The sequence below is a fragment of the Cuculus canorus genome, chromosome 10 (genome assembly GCF_017976375.1).
Source record: "Cuculus canorus isolate bCucCan1 chromosome 10, bCucCan1.pri, whole genome shotgun sequence".
NCBI classification, from domain to species: Eukaryota; Metazoa; Chordata; class Aves; order Cuculiformes; family Cuculidae; genus Cuculus; species Cuculus canorus.
The window spans coordinates 21,103,981-21,115,578 of record NC_071410.1 but is presented as its reverse complement, the minus strand read 5'-3'; the positions used below and the strand labels follow the sequence as shown (position 1 = coordinate 21,115,578).

The following is an 11,598-nucleotide window of genomic DNA, read 5'->3' as shown; positions in this document are numbered from 1 at the left end:
ATTGAGTTGCCCTTTGATTGAAAACGTGGGGATTAGGTGGAGTTGCAAGATTTTATTGGTTAGAGACTGGAAGCCAGATGGAGAAACTATGGGTCATCTTCAAAAAGCAACAGCGAGGTGGAGTGTCTTGAGTGCAGACCTTGCTGGCGAGAGTCTCCAAGATTAGATTCCAGTGGGAATGACAGACAAGAGCATCTGGTACACTGGCTGTGGATGTCGCCATACCCAGCATACCCCTGATCCCTTTTGCTAATTTTGTAAAATTAAATGATAACGTGAAGAGCTTTCTGGCTTTTCATTTCTATATAGGGATTTATCGCAGGAGGGAATCCCAAAGCCACCAGCCAGGCTGGGGTGCCAGCTCTTGGCTCCTCTCAGAGGGATTCTGTTTTCAAAGGATTCATAGCATGAGGCTCTTTATTCAGCAGATTTATTTGCTCTTAGTAAGAGAGATCCTGACTCTCCTCTTTACTATCCTGAATCTGGTGAAATACCTCCTGCTTCAGAGGAGTTACTGGCATGAGTAAATAGAAGAGGGGAGTCTGGACTATTGTGTTTATGGAGTGATTAGGAAAGAAGAGACTGCTTTTAGATTATTTAGCCTGGAGAAGAGGAGGCTGAGGGAGACCTCATCACCCTCTTCAGCTCCCTGAAAGAAGGTTGGAGTGAGGTGGGTGATGTTTTTTTCTCCCGAGTATCAAGTGATAGGATGAGAGGAAATGGCCTCAAGTTGTACCAGGGGAGGTTTGGACTGGATATTAGGAAACATTTCTTCCCTGAGTGAGTGGTGAAGCCCTGGCAGAGGCTGCCTAGGGAAGTGGTGGAGTCTCCATCCCTGGAGGGCTTCAAAAAATGTGTAGATGTGGCGCTTCAGGACATAGTTTAGGCATGGTGGGCCTGGGCTGACAGTTGGTCTGAAAGAGCTAAGAGGTCTTTTCCAGCCTTAGCAATTCTATACATGAGCATCACAGGGCTGCCCCACATCACCCAGGAAACCCGGAGCTGAGCACTGACAATCACTGACAATCACTGACAATGGGTTTGGCCCATTCCTTGCCAAGTCCATTACCAAGATTCAGAAGCTGAAAGGGCAAAAGAAACAACCAGCACACTCTTGCTGTGAAGGTAGTTTAGACATCAGCTGTTATCACTGCTGGAGAAACTTTCCTTCTTCTTTGGTGTTTTGTTCTGATTTTGCACATCCTGGTTGTACATTAGTTTTTCCCGAGGCAGGAGGAACTTGAGAACTCCTGAATACATCCAGAGGCTTTGGGACTGTTGATATGGTGGGCATCTGCTCTCATCCCTGCTAGGGCCAGCCCACAAATCCATGTAGGAGCTGGCAGGAGGACAGGTTCATCCATGGAATAGAGCTGGTGCCCCACTGGGTCCCTGCTTGTGCATGCACGTGTGTCTGTGTTTCACTGTCGGTGCTAGTTGGGGGAGCATCTCTTGCTCAAAATGTTCATTGCCAAGGCAAATCCAGCCCAGAGCAGGATGCTCAGGGGTGTGATGGGGAGACACTCAAAGAGTGGAGACTTGGCCGTTTGGAGAAAAGGTCTGCTGAACTCCGATAGACGTGGGAATGAAAGAGGGGGAATGTCATTTACTTAATCTGTTTCTTATCTAATTTTCCCAGATGAGCACCCAAGAGCCAAGGCTAGGGCTGGCCTGGGACAGCTCTTCTGCTGCTCCAGCAATCCTTTCAGTGGTTGCGAGTATGAAAAGTGAGATTAGAAATGGCTTTATGCGCTGGAAAATGTATTTCTGTCCTGCCTGCTGAGCTCGCTAGCCTTGTGCTGTCCTTGGAGTCTGAGTTCATTCAGGTCCTGAGCTTCCTGTGGTTGTGGAAAACCAGCTGCTGAGCCCTTCAAAGAGGAGTCTCACATCTGGTTTTCCCCTGCTCCAGCTGACTCTTTGAGTCATGTGCAGAAGAGGAGCGTGCCCAGGTCTAATCCCAGAGTCCCCACATTCTGGGGCAGAGTCTGAAGCCAGATCCTTGCAGCAAAATGCAGTGTGGCACGACGTTTGCTTCCTTGGGAAGATTTAAATCCAGGGTTAGGAACTGAACTGCTCTCTCCAGCTTTCCTTCTCTGAGCTGCTGACATGCAGAGAGTGAGGAGAAAGGAGAGTGAGGAGAAAGGATACTGAGGGTTTGCCAAGAAAAACCCAGCAAAAGGAAGTAAGAAATACTCTTGCAAAACCTTCTGGTTGTCATGAAAGTGTTAAGAGTCGGCTGAAGGGGAGAGGAAGTACCTGGGCCACTGCAGAGGACCTAGGGAGGACAATTCGCCTTTGCAATAACTCAGCCTGGGTCTCTGTTGTACAGAAAGCTTCCAGGGAACCTCTCTGGCAGGCACACTTCTCTGCCCGTCGCCTGATGCTGCAATCTCTCCACAAGCAGCAGAGAGGAGACCATGACTCAGAGAGCTGCGCCGATAGAAGTGGAAGAGCCTTCAGAGCTCCTGCTTGCTCTTGCCCGTGGCTATCAAAGCACCGGCATGTTGGCAGGTCACGCTGCAGGGTCTGGTGGCCTCTGCCAGGTGTAGGATGCTTTAACGAACAGGGAAGTGTGCCTGGACCATGGTGTGGAGAGACTGCCCGTGGAGCTCTCTCACAGCTCTCAGGCCACCGGGAACAGGGATTTCCTGACAGACCGTAATGCTGACACAGTTCTTTCTCCAAACAGATAACTTAGGGGAAGTTCAGATTGGATATTAGGAAAAAATTCTTCACTGAAAGGGTTCTCAAACACTGGAATGGCTGCCCAGGGAGGTGGTGGAGTCCCCATCCATGGAGGGATTTAAAAGAAAGGCAGATGAAGTGCTTGGAATATGATTTAGTAGTGGATAGGAATAGCTGGACCTGACAGTCTCAAAGGTCTCTTCCAACCTAGGGAGTCTATGGTTCTGTGCTTCCCGAGGCAGGATTCAGCCCCCGCAGCCTCTCCTCCATCCCTCTGCATAAGTCATGTGCCACATGGTTCTAGTTTAGGGAAACATCACTGTTTGCTGTCTGTGGCTGAATCTGTGCAGCAACACACATGGTGATGGTTGCTTTCAGTGTCTCCTATCACTGGACCTGACCTTTCCCCATGCATGTCCAGACCCAAAAAATCATCTTTTGAGGGACATTCCACCCTCTTAGGTAAGACAGCTTTCACTCAGAGGGTGGTGGAGCACTGGATCAGCTCCCATGGAAGCGATCATGGTGCTGAGCCTGACAATATTCCATAAGCCTTTGGCCAAGGCCCTCAGCCCCACAGTGTGAATGTTGGAGTTGTCCTGTGCAGGGACAGGAGTTGGACTCTGTGGTCCTTGTGGCTCCTTTCCAACACAAGACTGCAATGAGGTCAGGATTTTCCTTTCCTCATGACACTTGTCAATCCTGCCTGGCCCGAGGTGCCTGACAGGATCCCCGTGAGCAGGAACTTCTCAGAGGCTGTTGTGTGCAGGCTCTGAAAACTGATACTAACCCAGACTCCTAAAACACCCGCACCATGTACAATTGTCTTTATTTGGATTGCTGCGGTTGGATCTTCTAGGCTGGATAGACACTCACTGTTCCCTTGAGAAGGCATTTGCCCTGAGCATGACCAAGCACCCTTCTATCCTCCATCACCTCCATAGCCACGGCACCCTGCTCTGACAGGCACTGGAGTTCACCCTCTGTCAGTCCCCCTGCTCTGGGCTGACAGTGCTGCTCTCTTGTCACTCTTCAAGAAGATGATCTGAGGGCTGGAGCACCTACTCTGCTGGGACAGACTGTTTAGCCTGGAGAAGAGAAAGCTCTGGAGAGACCTTAGAGCAGCTTCCAGGACTGAAAGGGGCTCCAGGAAAGCTGGGGAGGGGCTCTTGATCAGGGAGTGCAGGGAGAGGATGAGAGGGAATTGTTTTGAGCTGAGGGTGAGGAGTCCCTGGCCCAGGTTGCCCAGAGCAGTGGTGGCTGTCCCATCCTTGGAGGTGTTCAAGGCCAGGTTGGATGGGGCTTGGAGCAACCAGATCCAGTGGGAGGTGTCCTTGCCCGTGGCAGGTGTTGGAACTGTATGGGCTTTGAGGTCCGTTCTAACCCAAACCATTCCATGATTCTACATTTCATGTGCCTTTTGGCAAGGCTGGGAGCAGTCAGAGCAGCTGGGGCAACCACCAACCTCCAGTGGCAGAACCCGAGCTTGGTGGCAGGAAGGGAGGAGAGGGAGGGAAGCACCACGGGCTACGGGCAGCGTAGGAATCCATATGGATGTGTAAATCTAGAGGCAGAAAGACCATCAGTGATGGGCTGGAGAGAAGAGGATGGAGAGATAAACAGCAGGAAGGTTTGGGTGATCGAGCCAAGTAGCTTCACTGAAACAGAGCAAAAAGGAAGTTGGTGAAACTTTCCTGTATTTTTGTTCTTACAGTTTTTAACCTAAGGTACTTTTTCTCTTCAGAGGGGTCAGGGGGCTCTGGGATCCCAGAGCCACGGGCAGCGCTGGGCGGGGATCAGGCAGAATTGGAGAGAAGACGGGCAGAGATCGGGCAGGGATTAGGCAGGATTAGAGAGTAGATGGGCAGGGATCAGACAGGGATCGAGCAGGGTCAGAGGGGAGATGGGTGAGGATCTGGCAGGGATTAGGAAAGGTTTGGGCAGGGGCCAGGCAGGGATCAGGGAGGAATCAATCAGGCAGGGACCGGGCTGGTATCAGCCAGAGCCGGGCAGAGCTGGACAGGGATCGGGAGGGACAGGGCTGGAGAGACCTGGGCTGAGCCGGGCAGGATTAAAAATAGACGGGCAGGGACCGGGAATGATCCAGGCAGGGATAGAGCAGAACCGGGCAAGGATCAGGTAGAGCAGGACAGGGTTGGGGCAGGGATCGAGCAGAGTAGGGCAGGGATCCAGCAGGGATGGGGCAGGGACGGGGCAGAGTAGGGCAGGAATGGGGCAGGAATTGAACAGGCATATTGCAGGGATGGGGCAGGGATCAAACAGGCATCAGGCAAGGATGGGGCAGGGATGGGGCAGAGATTGGGCAAGGATCGAATAGGCATAGGGCAGGGATGGCGCTGGAGCTGCTGCTCGACGGCGGCGCCCCAGGGCGGTCTCGGGGGGAGCCCGGAGCGACAGCCCCCACCCCCTCGACGGGGAGATGGGGACCCCCAGTTTGGGGGTGGCGGTTGGGGTTGTACAACTGGGATTCCCGGAGCTCCATAGTTCCGTGGAGGGGGCAGAGCACGGTCGGGGTTTGGGGGGAGAGCAATCGGGACCCCCAGGGCTGAGCAGTGCCGGGGTGAGGGGTGAGCCCCGGTTTGGGGGGGTACAACCCGGGGCGGGGGAGCCCCAGTTTTAGGGGTAGGACCGTCGGGGGGGGGGGGGGGTGAGCTCCTTGCCCGGGGGCGGGCGGTGGGAGGTGCCTCCCCAAACCCATCCAATGGGCGGGCGGGGGGGCGGGGGTGCCGGGCTATAATGCCATTGATGCCGGGCGGCCGAGACAGACAATACCGCGCCCCCGGAGCCGGGCAGCCCGGAGTGCCCCTGCCCCGCTCCTCTTCCCACCATGATGTCCATGAACAGCAAGCAGGCGTTCAGCATGCACCCCATCCTGCACGAGCCCAAGTACCCCCACCTCCACTCCAGCTCCGACGCCATCCGCAGAGCCTGCCTGCCCGCCCCCCAGGTAAGCTGCATCTCTTGGGGGACTCCCCGCATCCCCCTACCGTGGGTTTTGTGGGGGTTCGCACCCGTGGAACTCCCTGAGCTGCTCCCACCCCGGTTTCTCGACAGCTGCCATCGGGGTTCGCCTTTCGTGCTGCTTTGGGGGCGCTGGGAGGGGGCTGCAGTGGGGCTGGGAGGGGGTGTCCCTGCCACCGAGGGGGCTCAGAGTGGGGAGAGGGACTGGAGGGTCCATCCCAGGCTGGGAGGGAGCGACTGGGAGAGCAGAGGCTCTGCGGGACCCCTGACGGCTCCGTCCCCCCACCACGGGGGCTCCCGTTTTTGGGGAGGTCTCCCCAGAGGGAAGGGTGGGTGCTGGGGGTCCAGCACCTCACTCCTGCTCCTTTGGTTTGGGGATGGGTTGAAGTCGGTTCGCCTCCCCCATCCCTGTCACCACTGGAGGGGCAGAGTAGGACCTCCCTAACGCTGCTCTCCTTGTAATCTTCTTCTGCTTTTTCGGTTTGTTCTTGCTCCCACTTCATCTCCCCCTCCACCACATGTCCAGATCCAGGGTAATATTTTTGCGGGCTTTGATGAGACCTTGCTGCGGGGTGCCGAGGCTCTGGCCGCCGTGGATATAGTGTCGCAGAAAACCCACCCATTCAAGCCGGATGCCACCTACCACACCATGAGCAGTGTGTCCTGCACTCCTACCTCATCCTCCGTCCACCTGCACCACCCGTCCGTGCTGACCACCCACCATCCCCACCACCACCACCACCAGCCCTCCCAGGGCCTGGACGGCGAGCTCCTGGACCACCTCAACTCTGCTCTCCCGCTTGGAGGGGTGCCGGGCCCGGATGTGGGCTCTACGCCTTCGCATCCTCACTCGCACATGTCGGCCATCAACCACATGGCCCACCACTCCCAACCTATGAACATGTCCCACCCCCATGGCCTCGCTTCCCACGCTGTCATCTCCGGCCCCGAGACAGAGACGGACCCCCGGGAGCTGGAGTCCTTCGCCGAGCGGTTCAAGCAACGGAGGATCAAGCTGGGGGTGACCCAGGCGGACGTGGGCTCCGCGTTGGCCAACCTGAAGATCCCAGGGGTGGGCTGCCTTAGCCAAAGCACAATCTGCAGGTTTGAGTCCCTCACCTTGTCTCACAACAACATGGTGGCCCTCAAGCCCATCCTAGAAGCGTGGTTGGAGGAGGCTGAGAGGGCCCAGAGGGAGAAAATGACCAAACCCGAGATCTACACTGCAGGTGACAAGAAACGCAAGCGCACCTCCATCGCTGCCCCCGAGAAGCGGTCGCTGGAGGCTTATTTCGCCGTGCAGCCTCGGCCCTCCTCAGAGAAAATCGCTGCCATCGCCGAGAAGTTAGACTTGAAGAAGAACGTGGTGCGGGTCTGGTTTTGCAATCAGAGACAGAAGCAGAAAAGGATGAAATTTTCTGCCACCTACTGAAGAAGGGGCTGGGAGGGCAGAGGAGGGGAGTGCCATCTCCCCTTCCAGCTGGCCCCTCCAAAACGGGCAAAGGTTTGGGGTTGTTGGCCTTTTTTGTTGTTGTTGTTTTATTTTGTTTAAAAAAAAAAAAAAACGGGGGGGAAAATAAAAAGGAAAAAATAAATCTTAAAAAAAAAAAAAAAAAAAAAAAAAGGAAAACCTGCCCAAAGTGAAGCGAACAGTTTGGTGCCCGCTCCTCTCCCCCCGGGAAAAGCGGCCTCGCTGTTAGGACTGGTACAGACTGCTTTTGTAAATAAAACTGGAAAAAAAAAGATGGAGAAAAAGGAAAAGGCAAAAAAATTAGGGGGGAGTTCTGGGGTGCCTGGAGTCAGGGCAGCAGCAGGGTCTTTGTTGCAGCCCCTCGCCCCTTCCTGGCGTGGCTGGGGACTGCGACACCACTCTCTCCTCCGCGCCCGCTTTTCTTTTAAATCATTTTTAAAAAGAAGAAAAAAGCACCATTAAAAAAGAAAAGAAATAAGAAAGAAACGGAGCTTGGAGCCGCCCCGACGGCTGTAAATGCGGGGGTGCCCCCGCACACACTCGCACACACACGCACTTGCATGGTTTTGTTCGCTTGCCCTATCGCATTTTTGCAATAATGTTTCTGTTTCTACCTCATCGGCTAAATAAAAAAAAAAAAATTAAAAAAAAGAGGGGGAAAAAAAGGATAATTAAAAAAAAAGGAGAAAAAAATAAAAGGATAAAAAAAAAGGAGAAAAGAGTTTAAAAAAAAAAAAAAAGAAAAAAATTCCGGCACGTCCCTGGAGTCACGGTTTGTCCGGGGAAAATGGAGATTTCTTTTGCTTCGGTTTCGCTCAAGCTGTTCGATCCCCGGACGGTTTCACTGTAAAGGATCCTACGCTTCGACAATCAAAGTCATTTCGGGCTCGAGGAGCTGCGGGACCGGCCCGGGGCGGCGGGGGCGCGGCAGCCCCGGCCCCCTTCTTTGCGAGCAGAGAATTCTGCACTTTCTAAGGCAAGAATACTCTTTTTTGTTTGTTTGTTTTGGTTTTTTTTTCCTTGCATATTTAATAGAGAATGTTGCCTCCGTTTCCTTTTTTTTTTTTTTTTTCCTAATTTTAAATTAAACGATTTTTCGTTTCGCTGTGTGTGTGCTGAACGAAATTTGGTGTCTGTGTACGCTGCAGCATTTCAAATAAATCATGCACGTTTTACCTCACCCTCCTGCCTTCCTGGAGTTACTGGAGCCGCTTTTCCCGGGAGTTGGGGAGCTCCAGCCCAGCCCGCCGGGCTGCAGGCTCGGGCTTCCCTCCTCCTCCACAGGGAAAGAACCGAAATTCAACTAAAGGGAAAGAAACGCAAAGCAAAGCAACGAAAGGGAACAAAAGAGAACGAAAAGCGGGACAGAGCTGCGTTCCCCGGGCCGGGACGGAGCGAGGGGATAGCAGCGAGGGGACCCGCGGGGTCTCAGCCGCGTCGGGGCTCAAGCGAGGTCTGGAGCGGAGTTTGTGTGTGTTTTCTCCCTTTCCCCGGCCAGGATTAACCCAGAAATACCGTATTTTGAAGCCCCTCGTGTCGGTCCCTAGATGAGGGAGCTTTGGAGCCCGGACGGGACCCCCCCCGGGCTAAAATCGTTGAAGCGCAGCCCGAATCTCCCGGGCGCACCCGCAAAACGATTGCGGGGCCGGGTTGTGCTTCTCGTGTCCCCCCTCTCTTTCCCGGGGGGGTCCCTCCAGGCAGTCTCCGGCTTTGACCGGGATGCGACTTGAGACGGCTGGGAAGGGGAGAATTTCCACTCCCGGCTCCGCAATTCCTTGAGTTTCCTCTCCCGCAGCCGCTCGTATGGAAACCGCTCCCAAACCGAGAGAGACCCGGGCAGCAGGAGGGGGATTTTGACCCATCCCCTCCGTCCCGTGGCGAAAGGAGGGGGTTTGGTTTGATTTTGATTATTTTTGTTGTTGTTGTTGTTTTATAACTTATTCGGAGCGGGGGGAAAAATAAGAAATATCCACGAGAACGGAGCTTGAGGGGATGGGGGGAGAGTGAGGATGCGGCGCTGCATCCCGACACCTGCAGGAAGGAACCGCTCCCGAATCCGCAGGTTTGACAGCGAAAAGAATAAACAAACCAAAAGAGGAGGGAGAGAAATCCGCAGCGCCGAAACAGCCGTCGGAGGAGTCGCTTCAGCGGAGCGAGGGGGGTCAGCTCGGCGGGACCCGCACCCCGCGGTTCAAAGCCGGGGGGGTCCCTGCTCGCCCCCCATCCCCAGCCACCCCGATCTGTTCCCAAACCCCCATTCCCGCCTTTGTTCTTTCGCTCCGCTTCTGTTTTTTCCATGAAGCGGAGAGCGCATTTTCATAAATAGACCTTGGCCAAGTGCTGGCGATGAAATTTTAATGAAGGCTGGATGCTGAGTGCTGCCCGGGGGGGCCTTGGAGAATCAGCTCCGCGCAGCATTAGCAGGGCCCTCTTCGCTCTCCCCCTCCTTTCCCCAGCTCTCCCTTGCAGACATCACACGCTCCAGTCTGCCTCTGCTCCTTCCCTTCCAGTTCCACCCCCCTGGTCTCCCCCCTCTTCAAAATCAAGACCCCCCAAGTCCTGCCCGGGACGGGGCTATGGGGCTGGGGTCACTGCGTGGGGCTGGGGTCGGTGCCCAGTGCTGGCAGCTCGCAGATGCCGCTCTGCTCCCACTCTTAAAAAGTTTGCAAAGGCGAGCGATGCAATATTTATCACCCGCGATCATAAAAAGGCGAGTCAGTATTTCCCAGGCACAAATGCAAAGCACTCGGCTCAGGAGCTGGATGGGGTTGGGCAGCCCAGGGCTCTCCCAAAGTCCCTGCTCCTCAGACGGCGCTGCCGGCCTCCAGGTAAGGGGGCGTCCAGCCTGGGATCACAGTGAAGGATGGGACAACCCCGGGCAATGAGCAGCGGGAGCCACTGCCAAGGAGCTCCAGTGGCTGGGAAGGGTGGGCAAGCGGCACTGGGAGTGGTGATGAGACCAGATGAACTCATCACACCCAGGGGACTGGGCAGGAGGTGGCCTGGGGATTGCTCCCGCTCCTGTTTCTGCTCCAGCAGTGCCTGCTGTGCCCAAGTCGGTTTTTGGGATGCACAGCATGGGGTCGTCTGGGAGGAGGTGGACAGGGAGGCTGAATCACGCAGCCAAGGGGCCGTTTTCCTCACTGGGAAGGGAAACAAGGTGAGGAAGGTTGTTGATAGCCAGGCTGTCAGGGGACCATTAGTGATCCCATCTTTCCATCCACAAAGCCTGTAGCTCTATTCCTCAAGCAGAGATTTAAAGGATAAGAGGAATCAGCAAAGTGGCCACCTTTTGCATCCCACCTCCTGCTCCTGAAGAGGCAGCTCCTCTTCAGGTCAGCGAAAAGCTGCTGGTCCTTCCCGGCAGAAGGTGTGGGAGTCACGACTGCCCAGATACAGCTCCTAGCTGTGGTCCTGCATCTCAGTTTCTGTGTCCACCTCCTGCGGCTGCTCACCAAGGTGTCACAGCTGGTTAAAGGTTGGTGGGCAGGGGTGGTGAGGGAGCCCATCCCAGAGGCTGCAGGGCTTCCCAGTAATCCCCTTTCTGGGGCAGCACAGGCGGGTGTCACCGCGAGCACTCAGGCTCAGGCTGGATATCTAAAGAGAACCCAAACGCCTCTGAATTCTGCCTCTTTGTACAGGGTGAGGCTGGGGAAAAGTCCAGAACAGGGACATCAGGTGGAACCTTGGAAGAAGGGAAAAGAGGTGTCACAGGCACGCCGCCTCCCCTCCCCCGTGCTTGGAGTGCAAATGACACCCCTGGATCATGACCCTAGGGCCAAAATAGCATTAAATGAAAGGATTATTGATTGGACTGGACACTCAGCTTTCACCCTCTTTTCTTCATTTGAGGTTTGATATCTGAGCTCACCTCAAGATTCACCAAACCAGTCACTTTGGCAGCAGGTCCACCTCTAAGCATGCTCATCTACCACAGATGCTGGCCCAGAGGTGAGCAAGAAGGTGACGGTGACCCTAGAGGACTTAGTTCCTAATCTGCCTCCAAGCTGGTGGAACGGATGGGGTTGGGGTGGGCCAGACCTTCTCCCTTCCCACAACATTCCAGCCAGGAGATGATTCATCCTGGGAACTCAAAAGTTCACACACACAGTTAATTCACCAGGGAGCCTTGATGCAAATTCATTTGGGGTCCTCAAATCATGGTGTGCAGCTGAGTGTAAACCTCTAGGCTCCAGCTGTGGTCAATGGAGTGGGACCAAGGGGTCTACAGCACAGTTCATCTCTTTGTAACATCGACTTCTGAAGCGGGGTAGGTGAATGGCGTCTTACTTACCTTAAAGACTATAAAGATGCAGAATGACCAGCTCAGATGGAGACATCTGTAAATGGGGATATGACAGCTTAGTAGATATGAGTCTTAGTGCTGCAAAGACTTCCCGAGGAAAGTTGCCCACCAGTTCCGGGCTACTGAAGCTCTCAGACATTGCTTCTTGAAGCTC

General features: G+C 54.6%; 1 protein-coding gene across 1 annotated transcript; it reads left to right on the top strand.

Annotated features, from left to right (window-relative positions):
• The first annotated feature begins 5,518 nt into the window (after positions 1-5,518).
• POU4F3 (POU class 4 homeobox 3) lies at positions 5,519-7,233 on the top strand. Its single transcript, XM_009562282.2, has 2 exons — positions 5,519-5,653; positions 6,194-7,233. The coding sequence occupies exons 1-2, from the start codon at positions 5,534-5,536 to the stop codon at positions 7,097-7,099; spliced, it is 1,026 nt and encodes a 341-aa protein (XP_009560577.2). The 5' UTR covers positions 5,519-5,533; the 3' UTR covers positions 7,100-7,233.
• Positions 7,234-11,598: the final 4,365 nt, after the last annotated feature.